At 35.2% G+C, this 14,415-nt stretch overlaps 1 protein-coding gene across 4 annotated transcripts in view; it reads left to right on the top strand.

The window, feature by feature from the left end:
- LOC143225993 (thymidylate kinase-like) overlaps nt 1–14,026 on the top strand; it is a 35,417-nt gene extending 21,391 nt beyond the window's left edge. For all 4 annotated transcript variants that reach the window (XM_076456309.1, XM_076456310.1, XM_076456311.1 and 1 more), the window contains exons 4-6: nt 1,258–1,348; nt 2,268–2,456; nt 11,871–14,026. In XM_076456309.1, coding sequence (XP_076312424.1) covers nt 1,258–1,348; nt 2,268–2,456; nt 11,871–12,038 — 448 coding nt within the window. In that variant the 3' untranslated portion in view covers nt 12,039–14,026. The remainder of the gene's footprint in view (nt 1–1,257; nt 1,349–2,267; nt 2,457–11,870) is intronic.
- The last annotated feature ends 389 nt before the right edge of the window (nt 14,027–14,415 follow it).

Raw genomic sequence — 14,415 nt, 5'->3', positions numbered from 1 at the left:
AAGCTCGGAAGAGAGCACTGGAAACCCTTGTCTCGAAAAAGAAGAAAATAGCCAAGATTGATTAAAGGAAATTAAGTGATTTGAAATTTGACTGTAATTTATGCAGCAGAGCAGAAGTTGATATCAGTGACTGAAAAACATTTTATTATTATCTGCAGCATACAGTGCCAGTGGTTTATTTTAAAGCATATCATTAATTTTATTTTGAAGCAATGTCAAAGCTTTCCTTGATTTGCTGTTTCAGTTTGTATTGTGAAAGAATGAAAAATATACTGATATTGAGGTACCAGTAATTTACTGACAAGATTGTATAGATGAACAAGTTTTACTGTAGGTAGTCATGTAGAGTAATTTTAAGTAATTTGAAATTTTAATGGAATACATGCAGCAGAGCAGTAGTTGTTGATGTCAGTGACTGTACAAAATTTAATTTCTGAGGCATATCACTGATATCAGTAGTTTAATATTGAACCACATCAGTAGTTGAATTTTTAAGCAATGTCATAGCTTTCCTTCATATGCTGTTTTAGTTTGTATTGTCAATTTGTGAAAGAATGGAAAATTCACTGACATTAAGGTACCAGTAGTATAATGACAAGATTGCATAGATGAACAATTTGACCTGTAGGTAGTCATGATTAGTCAAAAGAGTAATTTTATGTGATTTGAAAATTGTATGGAATATATGCAGCAGAGAAGTAGTTATTGGCAATGACTGTAAAACATTTAATTGGCAGCATACCAGTAGTTGATGATGATGATGTTATTGATGACAAAAAGGATAATAATGAAATGATTTGTATTTGAAATATTTACTGAGTTATTTTGGCTTTATTAACTCATATTACTAATATATTTTGATTTAGAAAAAAATTAAACTGAATAAATAGCAAATAATCTTAAATTTCATTTATTTACTTTTTATTTTATTTGTTAATTTTAGATATTTTGATATATCTTCTAAAAAATGAATGCAAATTAAAAGAATAAATCAATCTGCTAAAAACTGTAAATGAAAGTCAGGCATGCCCCTGGACCCCCCTAGTCAGGGGTATATAAAGTATATATAAAGGTAAAGTTAAAAATAAGATTTGTGTTGAAAATATATTAATTTTTGGTTACATTTACCCTTGAAAATTTTCAAATATGTTAAAATGCCTGTGAACAAATATTGCATGATTTATTTCTCCAATTTTTAACAATTTTGTACATTAACATTTTATTCATCTAGATATTTACCTAAATGTTTAATTTCAGTAAGAAAATGGAAAACCTTCTTCTCAATGGAACAACACTAGTGGTTGACAGATATTCGTTTTCAGGAATTGCTTTCTCTGCAGCTAAACCAGTAAGTTCATTACAACATTAAAAGTTACCCGTTTGTAAATGGTTATTTTATTTCATCATCAGTCATCTTCACTACATGTTGACCAAGAATGAAAATAAAATTCTATGTCTATTAATTTTATACATGTGAATGTGCATTTTCTGTTGTGTAAAGTTATTTATTAAATAACTGATTACGCAGTGCATACTCATAATTTTCTAAAAAAATTACAAATATACCACTACATAAACAGGATTTATACAACATAAATTATCCAAAGAATGAGTTCTGTATCAATTACTAACAAAATGAATAATAAAAATGTACATAATATAAAATGTTATTAATTGAAATACTAATTGATTAGAAAAACAGACACGTGTGATCAAAATAATAAAAAAGTTATAATTGTTGCATGAGGTCTGATCTGTTAAGTAAAATCAATTTAATTATGCAATTTAAAACTTATCTTTCTATTTCTATATGCTTCTGTTTGTTGGAAAAAATTCTTCAGACTTTATCATGATCATTCTTATGTTTGTCATTTCTAATATAACTGTTTCTTATATTTTTCTTCAAAAATTAAAAAGAGAAGATATTGTCAAAATAACAAGTTGGACAAATCATTACCTGCTAAATTTGGCTCACATTAAGCAGTAGTGAGTCTAACTTTCCTCTTTTTTTTCTTTTATTACTGGTTGAAACATCAAATGTTGAGACTGCCTCTTCAATTTTTTTATTATTTCTGAAGCTTTCATCAGTCATATAACTTACTTTAATTTATTATGAACGAAAAGTACAGTTTTTCTAATATAATCCATAAAACTATTTAAAAGATTTGGAGATAATTTTCTACAAAAAATATCCACATATAGAACATATCTATTTATCAAAATTTCTTCAAAGTAGACAACAGTGAGTAATTTTGATATTGTTTTAGCATATGGATTTTGAGTGGTTGAAGCAACCAGAGGTGGGACTCCTTCAACCAGACCTTGTATTCTTTTTGGAGCTTTCATCAGATGTCGCCTCAAAGCGAGGAGAGTTTGGACAGGAGAGGTATGAGCAACCTGAATTTCAAAGAAGTGTACAACAGATCTTTAAAAAGCTACAAGACAAATCTTGGCAGGTATAGTTCACAATTCCTCAACTTGAAACATTATGGTACAATGGTATCAATTATCAAAATAATTCAAGAATATACAGAATGAATTTCAGTCTTACTGTGAAATAATAATTGTTTAAACAGTCAATACTTTTATGTTTATTTGGTTATAAATTTCTTAATATTTAATTTTCTTATTAAATTAATAATTCATGAAATACAAAACCTGTAGCAAAACTATCTAAAGATCAGCATTTATGAGAGGGTTTATATGTAATTATACTTCCATAGCAATAAGACATGTTTCAGTTAATCTGCAATTCACTTGATCTCAAGCATATACATGAATATAGCAGTTTGTAAAAAATATCTTGTTTAGCTTAGTTTTATTCACTATGTCTAACTATTGCTTGAAGTTGCAGTTGATTAAAACAAATATGAAAAGTTACCTGGGTTTGTTTTTTGATTACTTTTCAGTCTATAATTCCTTTCTCTCGTAATCTCATGGATAAATATGAAAACATATACCTACAAGTAATTAAATTTTGTATCTTCTTTATACTGTTGTATCTTGCTTTATTGTTAGGTAGTTTATATCAAATTATTTAGCAATAATAATGTAAATTACTGTCCATGCAATAATAAATTTGTTTGTTTCTTCTGTTATGATTTTTATAGGTTACATTCACTTGTACTATGTAGGCATAAGTTCATAAACACCATTGCAACAGGAATTTTGACACTAATAATACTATACATAACTTACAAAACAAACTTGAATAATTTCACTGCTAATTGATCAGTTAATTGGATACATTCAATAACTCTCAGTAAATAACTTTTTATAATATTCAACTGAAGCATCACGTGTTATTCCAACTTCTAATTTATGACTTGCTACTCCTATCTAACTGGGTACCTGTAATTTATAAACATCATACCTTGTTTACAGATAGCACCAAAGATTATTATATTCTTCATGTTGTTGAAATGACAAGCTCCCAGTTGCAAATCACAAGAACCTATAAATGAAGATACAGGAGAATACATTAACTGCCACAAAGAGTATCCCCCATTATATGGCAAATATAGTAATGGTCTAGGTGTTTTGTATATATGTCGGTTTTCATGCATAGAAACTGTTATAGTGTCAATCAGATTAAGCAAATGAATTGTGATTATTTGTAGTTTTTATTTAAGTAATTAACAAATCAGGGTAAAAATTAATAATAGAAGGTTATTTACTTAACTCTGTGTGAATTTTATTGGTGCTTTGCACCAGCCTAATTTGTATGGAGCTATACATATCAATTGGTACTGTATTTTTGTATTCACTAAATGTATTTTGATGGAAATTTTGCCAGCTTCTCATAACAGGAAGAAGTCTCTTCTTTCTCCAAGCACCAACAAAGAAAAGTTTTTGAAAGTAGGGAGACTTCACATTTTTGTATCTAACACATTCACTATCTTATGATTCCAAAATTTCAAGATGGTGTCTTTTGAAGTTCCATTGCCACTTGTGCAGCTTCCTTTAAAAAGGTGCACCTACTTTGTTTCAGTCTAATTCTCCTATCCTCATCTACTATGTAATCTATAAAATGGTCTCATACCTTTGATTCTATCATTTTGAGTGGACCATCCAGGTAAAATAACTGGGCAAATTTAGTGAAGATCTCTTTTTCTCCTTACCTTGTTCAGGAAGTTTTACTGGATATTTCCTTCTGGTGTGTTACTCCAAACTTGTTAGATAAAATAGTTCTAAAACATGACAACTGTTAACTGCTCTTAGTTGAAAGGCTACTTGTTGTTAAAGCTGGTCTATTTCAATAGATAATAAGATGAATATGTTGTTATTCAGTATTCCACCTATTCCTTTCAGAAATTATTTTGAACTGAGCCTAAAATGCATTCCATGCCATCTTTCCATCATAGTCTGTTAGTTTGTCAGTTGGACCATGTTAGTGTACTTGTGAGGTAATTCCTAAAAGTAGATTGATCGATAATATAACTGTAGAAGTTCAGGAAGATCCTGCAGTATAGATGGCATTGCTGTTGTGGTATCAGGTGTATATAAACTAGTTTATTTTATTTCATGCATTACAGTAACTGGTTTTTTAGGTTAAAAGCTTTGGAAGATACAGAATGAAATATGATTGGTTTGATTTTTATATTTATCAATTCATTTTACAACTTTTATTATGTCACTGATGTTTCTCTCTGCAGTTGCATTGCCTTTGTACATCTTGAAACATTTTGTGCATTTATTATTGTTCTTAATTTTTCTTTTACCATTGTCTCTTTCTTTCAACTCTTTAAATTCTCATCTATTAACTTTTGATTGTCTTTAGATTTTCTGTCAGTTTCTTCATGATATCTGTTTCTCTGTGGTCCTCTTTCTGTTATCTTTTTGGTATTGTTTTTATTTCTATCTCGTTCTTCTAGGTCTTTTTTCCACTGTTTCATAGTCCTGAATACAATTATCCAAGTTTGGCCTAACAGGTGGCCCATACAATGAAATTATAACCTCTTTAGATTGTATTCATGATTTGCATATATGCAACATAAACCCCTCGGTGTGGATTCCTGTACGTGGTGAGGGGACCTCCCAGAGAAGTTCTGTTCTTTCAGTTTACGTCCTCTGGGATCGAAACATCCACCCACAAGTTTGCCATGCATGGCGACCCATGAAGGGGAGGAGAGGATCCTGGTGGTTGAGGGGCCCAACCCTAACACACCACTTTGGCCTTGAATTCCTATAGACGGATGGCCTTTGGGTGGCCCCCTTGGGTCAATCGGCTGGTTCACTTGGGCAAAAGTCAACCAGTGTGTTGGAAGTTCTCAACGGGTGTTGTGGACATTGTGTCTGATGCTTGTGTTTGGGTATAGTGCTCACGAAACCCTGGCGTTGCTGCAATGTCCTTGCATGACATTGTAGTGCATCCTCCCATAGGGCTCCATGGTGGGTGGGGTCAGTGGGTACTGAAATTTTCCTTTTTTCCTATGGATCCTCCAACAAAAAAATTTAAATAAAATAGTGAAAAAACAGTCAATAGGTAAACGACCACGTCTCGAAGACTCTGAGCAACAATCTTCAACATCTATAACACCTGTACCCCATTTTCTTATATTACATTCTCTTTCAGAAAAAAATTTAGGGCAAATGTCCCCCTTTTTTATTCAGAAGGGACTAGAGGGACTTGCTGGCTTTCCAAAGTCAGTAAAGAAGCTTTGATCTGGAGACATATTGGTTGAAACATCCACATTTCAACACAGTGAACTCCTCTTGAATTCAAAGGCAATTGGGGATGTACCTATTGAGGTTACCCCTCATGCTACCTTGAATTTATAATGAGGGGTTATTGTTGAGAGGGATTTGGAGAACGTCCCCGAGTCAGAGATTCTCACTGGTCTCTCCACTCGAGTTTCTGCAGTGAGGCGCATCTCCACTCGCAAAGACGGAGTTACACTGCCAACCAATACCCTCGATTTGACATTTACATCACCACGTGCACCTGCCACCATCAAGGCAGGTTATCTAATTTGCAGGGTACGGCTGTACATTCCAAACCCTCTTTGATGTTTCCAATGTCAGAGGTTCGGCCACTCAAAGACGTCCTGTTGTGGTTCCCTGACATGTGCTAGTTGTGGAGGCAAGGACCACGATGCCTATGAGTGTCACATGGACCCACATTGTGTCAACTGCAATGGTTCCCACCCTTCCTACTTTCGTTCTTGCCCAAAATGGTTGGAGGAAAAAGAGGTGCAGTGTTTGAAAACGACCCATAACATTAGTTATCCTGAGGTTCGGAAGTTGCTGTCCAGCACTCCATCTCGGACATATGCTGCTGCACTTCGTTCCACAACTACAGTGGGAGTGCAGACAGATCTCTCTGTACCTCCAAGAGAATCATTTTCAAAACAGGTGAAAAGTCTTTTGACCTCCATGGTTAAAAAGGTTGATGAATCGACGTCTACACCCATCTCTGTTCCTCCCATACAGTCCAACAAATCTCAAGATCCACATCCTTCGGTTTCAAATACAGGCATTTCTTCTGATACATCTTTTTCTCCAACCCCACAATGCAAAACAATCATTCGTTTGCATCCTCAGTCACTGGAATCCTCTTTCAACAACAAAGACCGGCCCAATCGACCCAGGGCAAGATCCATAGAGGTCGAAATACATCCTCCGAATTAGGACAGTAAGGAAAAAAGACGTGGTCGTAAACAGAAGGGTTCTCCAGCCACTTCACCTACCCGTCATTAAAAATGGCCACTTTGATACAATGGAACTGTCGAGGTTTACGTTCTAATCTGGATGATATCAAAACACTAATTGCTTCCTACCATCCTGTATGTCTTTCCTTACAAGAAACATTTCTAAAACCTGCTGATACAGTCACCATTCAGCAGTTTTCTCTGTACAGAAATGACAGGCTGTGTGATGGACAAGTACATGGAGGGGTGGCACTATTGGTTGATCAGCATGTGCCCACCCTGTCTTTGTCACTCAACACACCCTTGGAGGCTGTAGCCATCCGTGTTTCCTTGGGTCATACCATCACTGTTTGTTCTCTCTACCTGTACCCTGGAGAGACATATGATCAATGAGGTCTTGATGCTCTTGTTGAACAGTTGCCATCTCCATTTCTAATCCTGGGGGACTTTAATGAACATCATCCGCTCTGGGGAAGTGCTGTTATTGATAGGAGGGGTCGCTCTGTAGAGCGTACACTCTCTGATCACAATCTTTCTCTTTTCAATACTGGTTCTTCCACTTATTTTCACGCACCTAGTCAGTCCTTTACCGCTATTGATCTCTTGGTTTGCTCCCCTTCATTATTTTCCCATTTTTCATGGAGGGTTGACAACAATCCACTAGTCAGTGATCATTTTCCTATACTTTTGAGAGAGACTGGCTGTGGTCGATGCCACCCTACCTGCGAGCCCAGGTAGAAGCTGCATCAGGCAGACTGGTCCACTTTTACTGCTCTCGCAAAACTTGATCCTGCCATTGTGAATCAGCCATCAATAGACGACTGTGTGGCAGCGGTAACTGACTGTATAATACAAGCAGCTGCTCAGTGTATTCCTACAACCTCGAAACGTTTTCCACAATATCCTCTTCCGTGGTTGAATCCTGCTTGCCACTTGGCACGGAAGGCTCAAAAACGGGCTTGGGATACTTTCTGTAGATATCCCACACTTTCGAACCGCATAGCTTTCCAACAGGCCCATGCACATGCTAGGTGGGTAAGACGTCAAAGCCAGAAAAAATCTTGGATTAAGTTCACAACTAGCATATCTTCTACCACCAGTTCCAAGGTCATATGGAACAGGATGTGAAAGGTCAGTGGGCACTACAATTTTGTCCCCCTCTCCATCTTACTCTCTGATGGCCAAGAGGTAGCTGATGTCCAGAGCATCGCCAGTACTCTAGGTGAAAGCTTTTGCCAGGTATCTAGCACTTCTGGTAGTTCCTCCACCTTCTTGGCCAGACTCGGGCAGAGCGTTCACCTCTTTCCTTTCATACTGACTGTCTTTTTGACTATAATTGTCCCTTTACACTGGTGGAACTGAAAATGGCCCTTCATCGGTCTAGCAGTATATCTGTTGGACCTGATGATGTACACTATGACATGCTGTGCTATCTCTCTCCTGCTTCTCTTGATATTCTTCTGTTTTCAACTGGATCTGGCAGGAGAATGTTTTTCCTGATGCCTGGTGCCAGGCTATTATCTTACCTTTCTCTAAACCTGGGAAAGATCCCAAGATTCCTTCACACTACCGTCCAATTGCTTTGTCGAGCTGTCTCTGTAAGACATTAGAAAGGATGGTTAATGCTCGTCTTGTTTGGTTCCTCGAATCAAACAACCTCCTCTTGCCCACCCATTGTGGGTTCCGACGACAGCACTCCACCACAGACAACCTAATTTGACTTGAAACATCAATCAAAGAAGCCTTTCTCAAATGCCAACATCTTGTATCAATATTCTTTGACATTGGGAAGGCTTATGACACAACATGGAGGTATGGCATTTTGTGAGACCTCCATATGTATGGTTACGTGGCCATTTACCTATATTTATTAAAAAATTTTTAATGGACAGGAGATTCCAAGTTCATGTGGGTTCGACACTTTCCCGTTCTTTTGTACAGGAACTTGAGGTCCCTCAGGGCTGTGTTTTGAGTGTCACACTTTTCAGTATAAAAATAAATACCATCACTGAACAACTCCCTCTCACTGTTGCAAACGGGCTCTATGTTGACGACTTTCACATCTCGTGTCAGTCGTCGAACAGGAGATATATTGAGTGGCAACTACAAATTGCTCTCAATCGTGTACTGAAGTGGACTATGGCGAACGGCTTTAATTTTTCTCTTTCTAAAACCGTTTGCATGCACTTTTGCCGCCAATGGGGTATCCACCCTGATCCTGAACTACATATCAGTAAATTTTGCTGCCAGTGGTCCCTTAGACCAAGTTCTTGGGGCTTATCTTTGACCGTAAGCTGACCTTTATACCACACTTAAAGCAGCTTCGGGTCAAATGCACAAAAGCACTGAACATCATCCGTGTCCTCTCTACTGCCAGTTCGGGAGCAGATCGTTGTTCTGTGTTAAAAATGTATCATGCTCTTATTCATTCAAAACTTGACTATGGATCAGCCAGACCCTCGGCCTTAAAGATGCTGGACCCCATTCATTATCAAGGACTTTGACTCTGCACTGGGGCTTTCTGCACCTCCCCAGTTTAGAGCTTATATGTGGAATCTCACGAACCTTCTCTGCACCTTCGCCGTTTGCAACTGTCTTTACTGTATTCTTCGAAACTTTGCTCCTCACCAAAGCATCCCACTTGGGGAGGTGTTTTTTTTCCTCAGTGGGCCTTACTTTTTCAAAACAGACGATCTGCTATTGCTCCTTTTGGCCTTCGCATCCAGGCGCAATTGGATGAATTGGGTCTGTCCTTGGAAAACATTGCAGAATCCACTGGTCAGCCCATCCCCCCCATGGCTTATTACAGCCCCCAAATGTGACCTTTCTTTAAGTCATCTGAAAAAGGCAGATACTTCCGATTGGAAGTATCGTCTTTTATTTACTGAACATCTTTTGAACACCCTTTCTATTCCAGTTTATACAGATGGTTCAAAATCATGTGACTCTGTGGGCTCTGCCATGGTTTGTTGCGGTTCGGTGGTTTAACGCAAAATCCCCCCTACAGCTTCTGTGTTCACTGCTGAACTGTATGCCATATCTTGTGCCCTGGATCATATCGAAGCTGAGCAGTACTCCGACTGCACTATTTATACTGACTCCCTTAGTTCTCTGATGGCCTTGGAATCACATCACATTGGCTCACACCCTGTTCTCACTGATATTCAAAACCGACTGGCCCATTTCTCATTAACATCTACTTCTATCCAGTTTTTCTGGATACCAGACCACGTTGGTATTTGAGGGAATGTGCTTGCAGAGATGGTAGCTAAATCTATCTGCTCTGACACTATCACCACTGTGCCTATTCCATACATGGACTATGGTCCTGTATTCAAGGCTTGGCTCTGTGCCAGCTGGCAGTCCATTTGGAGTGAGCAACATGACAACAAGCTTTTTCAAATAAAACTCTATATTGGGCTTTGGCTGTCTTGCTTCCATAAGGTTTGGAAGGAGGAAGTTGTTCTAACTGGACTATGCATTGGTCACAATTTTTTGACTCATCATTTTCTTTTATCTGGAACTGATGCACCAATGTGTAACACTCAAATCACTGTAAGCTACATTTTACTTTCCTGCCATCATTACAACTCTCAACAACAGCACTATTTTAAACATGTTCTGTCCCAGGGTTTGTCTGTAACATTGGACAGTGTTATTGGTGATGGTGACACTGTCCACCTTGATAACGTTTTTAGTTTTTTAATGGCCATTAATCTTTTTAACCTCATTTAAGTGTTTGATATTTATTCATTACACCTTTTTAATTGTGGTTCCCTTTTCAGTCTCAATCTCTCTTGTTCAATTTGATGTTGTAAAATGGCCAGAACATTAAATAACTCAACACCAGGACTGGAAAGGCCAACTTCAGGTGACTAACACTGCTGTTTGAACTACCAGTTAGTCGTTCTGGCGAGTTGTTATTACACTTTTGCTGCATGTCATTTAACACTTTTATTACTTTACCTTTTAGTACTGGCCATAATGACACACAACCCAGAACTAGGACTAGAAAGACCAACTTCAGGTGACTGACGGTGGTTCTTGTACTTACCTGTTAGTCTTCCTGGCGGGTTATGATCATTACTATTTTGCTAGAGAAAGTCCTTTACCACTTCTCTTACTCTGCTTTCTCTCTTAACATTGTCAACATTGGTTTTATACTTTTTCTGTTTTTCAATGATGTTTTGTTTTATGTATTATACTACATTTAATTTATTTTTACCTTTTTACTGGATGTTTGGCGCAGATGGCCTAGCTGCTTTGTGCCATAAAATACTAAATCAATCAATCAGTCAATCAATGCAACATAAAATTATTGGGTCCAATACCCATGTGAAACAACTTGTAAATCATTTTATTAAAAACATATTTCATAGTTTAGCTTTATTTAATTAACATTACTCTATTGATTATGAAGTTAGTAAGTTCACAATAACTGTGTGTGCTATTTCCTTGTTAGCTTAAATGTCTTATGTAAATAGGTAGATGTGTTATAGCTGCATTATTAATGTAATATGCCATTTTCTTTCATGAATACCATAAAGATTAATTCCAAATTTATCTTATGGTTTTGCTCCTTCTGTGAAGGTGCAGCACTCTACAAAATAAATTAATAGTATCTATGAAAAAGTTTTGACTTCATTTCTAAATGAAATTTTTACTTTTATAACTTACATTGTGATAGTCTTCATCCATTACTTGTGTATAAATATTTTAGGTCTATATACTATACTTAATACTGCCAGCTTATTTTATTTAAAGATTTATATGGATAAAATGTACCATGAGGACTGAAATAACTTATGGTATTAAAAGTACAAAGCTAATTTGTTTTACTTTCAACTTTTAGATTTTTTCTTCAGTGATTAATAGTAAAAGAAGAATAAAGTATTTAACTTTTATTTGTTATGTCATGATATTTGCCCACAAAATATAAATTTGGTACTTGGTTCTGTATTGTAGTTTTTTTACATAAAGATTTGTTCTGCATAGGATGCCTGTGTTCCTAATAAATTAAATGCTGTTAAAACAATATTAATAAAAAAAAGGCTTTATTGTTCAATTTGAAAATTTTAGATTTCGAAGGTGGTTTTCTTTATTAAACTGTGATTAACCTATGTTATTTTTTTAACGTCCTATCCATTTAATTGTAACTGTTTAAGTCCATTTACTAATTTTACCATAAAAAATATATACATATAGAGACTTCTTTTGTAGGTTATCAATGCAGATGGAACACCAGAAGAAGTACATCAGGATATTTGTGAAAAAGTAAAAAGAAGTATCGAGTTTGTTAGTTTTCAGCAACTAAAGAAATTTGATAAGAATTTTGGAAGTGACCAGAACTGTGAGAATTTATCTAGTGATTCAGAAGAAGTTCACTAAATTTGGATTTTGTCAACTTTTTAGAAAACTGCTAAAGCCAAGAGTCTACTTTTGTGTGTGGTAATGTGTTTAGAAGGAGACTGAAAGAATAAAACTAGCTCAGTAATGAAGGCAATATACACAACTTTTATTTCTGTTGAGCATTTGTTATTATGACTGGACCAGTTGTATAGATTTTACTGATTACAGTGAAAACAAACATCTAAGTGTGTGTGCACGAATAAGGAGTAATGTGTGTTGAAGTCTCAAAATAACCAACGAATGTTTAGGTTTTAGACAGAGCTGCAGATTAGGTTATTGTTATAGAATAGTAATTGCTCTATACTCTTTTAGTAATTTAATCATTTCTAATATACATGTTGAAAATTTAAATCATCTTCCATGAGGATTTATTGTAGGGGTTTGTTTTTTTTTACTGAAGTCTGTTTTGAAACAACATTGTTATAATCAGTAAATGATAGCATCTTTTGTATAATATGAAGGAGTGTTAGTTCATGATTTCAAAATATTATGTGATGCTGAGGCCAAAAGTAAAACTTTAATGTTGGCAGTCAATCCACAAAAAAATGGTATACCTCAAAAAAAAAAGTGGGGATTTGACCTCCCTTTATTATTATTACCAGCCTTATCATTATGTTCATATTTAAAGTACTTATAAATCAACAAACATTTTCTGAAAACATATTAGCTGCTTGTATGATTGTTTGCATGCATTGCAAATACACTTCAGTAAATGCACAAAAGGAGGCGCACAGTGAACATAACCATGCGAGTTGTTTCCTGGCATGCAGAGTAATGATGTCACCATCTTTTCATGTTAATAGCATAGGTTTATGCTGCAGTGTCATTAATACTACATATTTTATTTAAATGTTATCCAACCTCCGTGTTATCACATTCTAAGTGACTAGACCAGATCATGAACACGTCACATTAGTGGATCAATTTGAAGAAAACAGTAGTGAGAATTAAAAAATTATACATGTAAAAACGGCTCATTTGGGTTGAGAACATTTTTTACGTAGAGCTGTTTTTACATATATATTTTTTTCTACAAGTGGGTTTTCTCGACATCACTCATTATTAGTGAGAATTATGCATACTTCCTGGCAATGACTTGTGTTCATGTTAAGACTTAATGTTCAGGTGAAAGTTAGTCATTGGTATGCTGTTTTATGTAGGTCATATTATATATCTGGCATGTATTCAGTAAGGTCTGATTTCTTTCCAATACAACAGGTAATTCCCTGCAACAGATGATTTCTTTTTTATAATTATATCTACTTCCATTTCAGCTTTTGTTCGTAAGGTGTCAGGTCTTGTATACTATTGTTGATTGCAATGTACAAGTTCCATTGTAAATTCTCAGATGTGAGAAAGATGGTGATAGCTTTAGAACATATACTGTCTCCATATTTTATTTTAAGATTCATGAAATCATAGAACTTGTATTAACTTTTGTTCAAGGAAATGAAATGGCTACCAGGAAAACATAACTAAAATACAGGGTTTTGTATTGCTTATTTGACAAAATTTATTGTTAGCATGTATTTTTCTGGTGCTTACTGAGGAGTTGATATTTCATTTGTAGGATCATTAAAACTGATAGTGTATCATGGCAGAAAAATGCATTTATAAACCTTGTGATTAGAGGAAACAGAAGATAAAACTGACAGTTTCTGTATCATACTTGGTTTGTGGTGTGTATTTTTAACTTGTGATATTAAAGTCAAATGGCTTGTGCTTTATTGGAAGATTACAATTAATACTTGTTCTCTACTTTTGGCTGATTTGGTAGAAAATCAGTATTAAATCTATTGTGAAGTTTTGCCATTTTGCTATTTCTTGGCATTTAATAATGTATGTAAATGCACTTATACATCTGTGTTCTTTTTCAGTCGACATCTAAACATTTGAGTTAGTGACAGTTTACCATGTGTCACAGCACTTACTGGTATTCTTTTAATAAAGTGTATGATTTATTGATATCTACTTTGATTTTACTGTGCATTAAAGTAGTAATTTGTTTTTTCCCAATTTCTAAATTTTAAACATGTTCATAAATTATGTACCAGAAACAATTAATACCACTGTCACTTCATTAATAAATTAACTAAGTATATTAATTTCAAAATAATTTTGACAATCTGAGTTAAATATAATGCATTTTGATGTTGATGAAGTTTAGTATGATTGGTTTACTGGGTAATAGAAATAATAACCATGCACAACTGCACATACACATCAAAGCACTTCAAGCCAATACTCTTTTCCACACACCACTTATGCTGTCATACATTCACATTTATGCCTCCTTATCATTTGGAAGCAAGAAATCAAATTTAAAACTGAAATAATATTTTATAAATTATTGTCA

This window comes from Tachypleus tridentatus, chromosome 9, assembly GCF_004210375.1.
Source record: "Tachypleus tridentatus isolate NWPU-2018 chromosome 9, ASM421037v1, whole genome shotgun sequence".
Classification (NCBI taxonomy): Eukaryota; Metazoa; Arthropoda; class Merostomata; order Xiphosura; family Limulidae; genus Tachypleus; species Tachypleus tridentatus.
The sequence above is the reverse complement of the archived record's forward strand: the minus strand, read 5'-3'. Positions and strand labels throughout refer to the sequence as shown.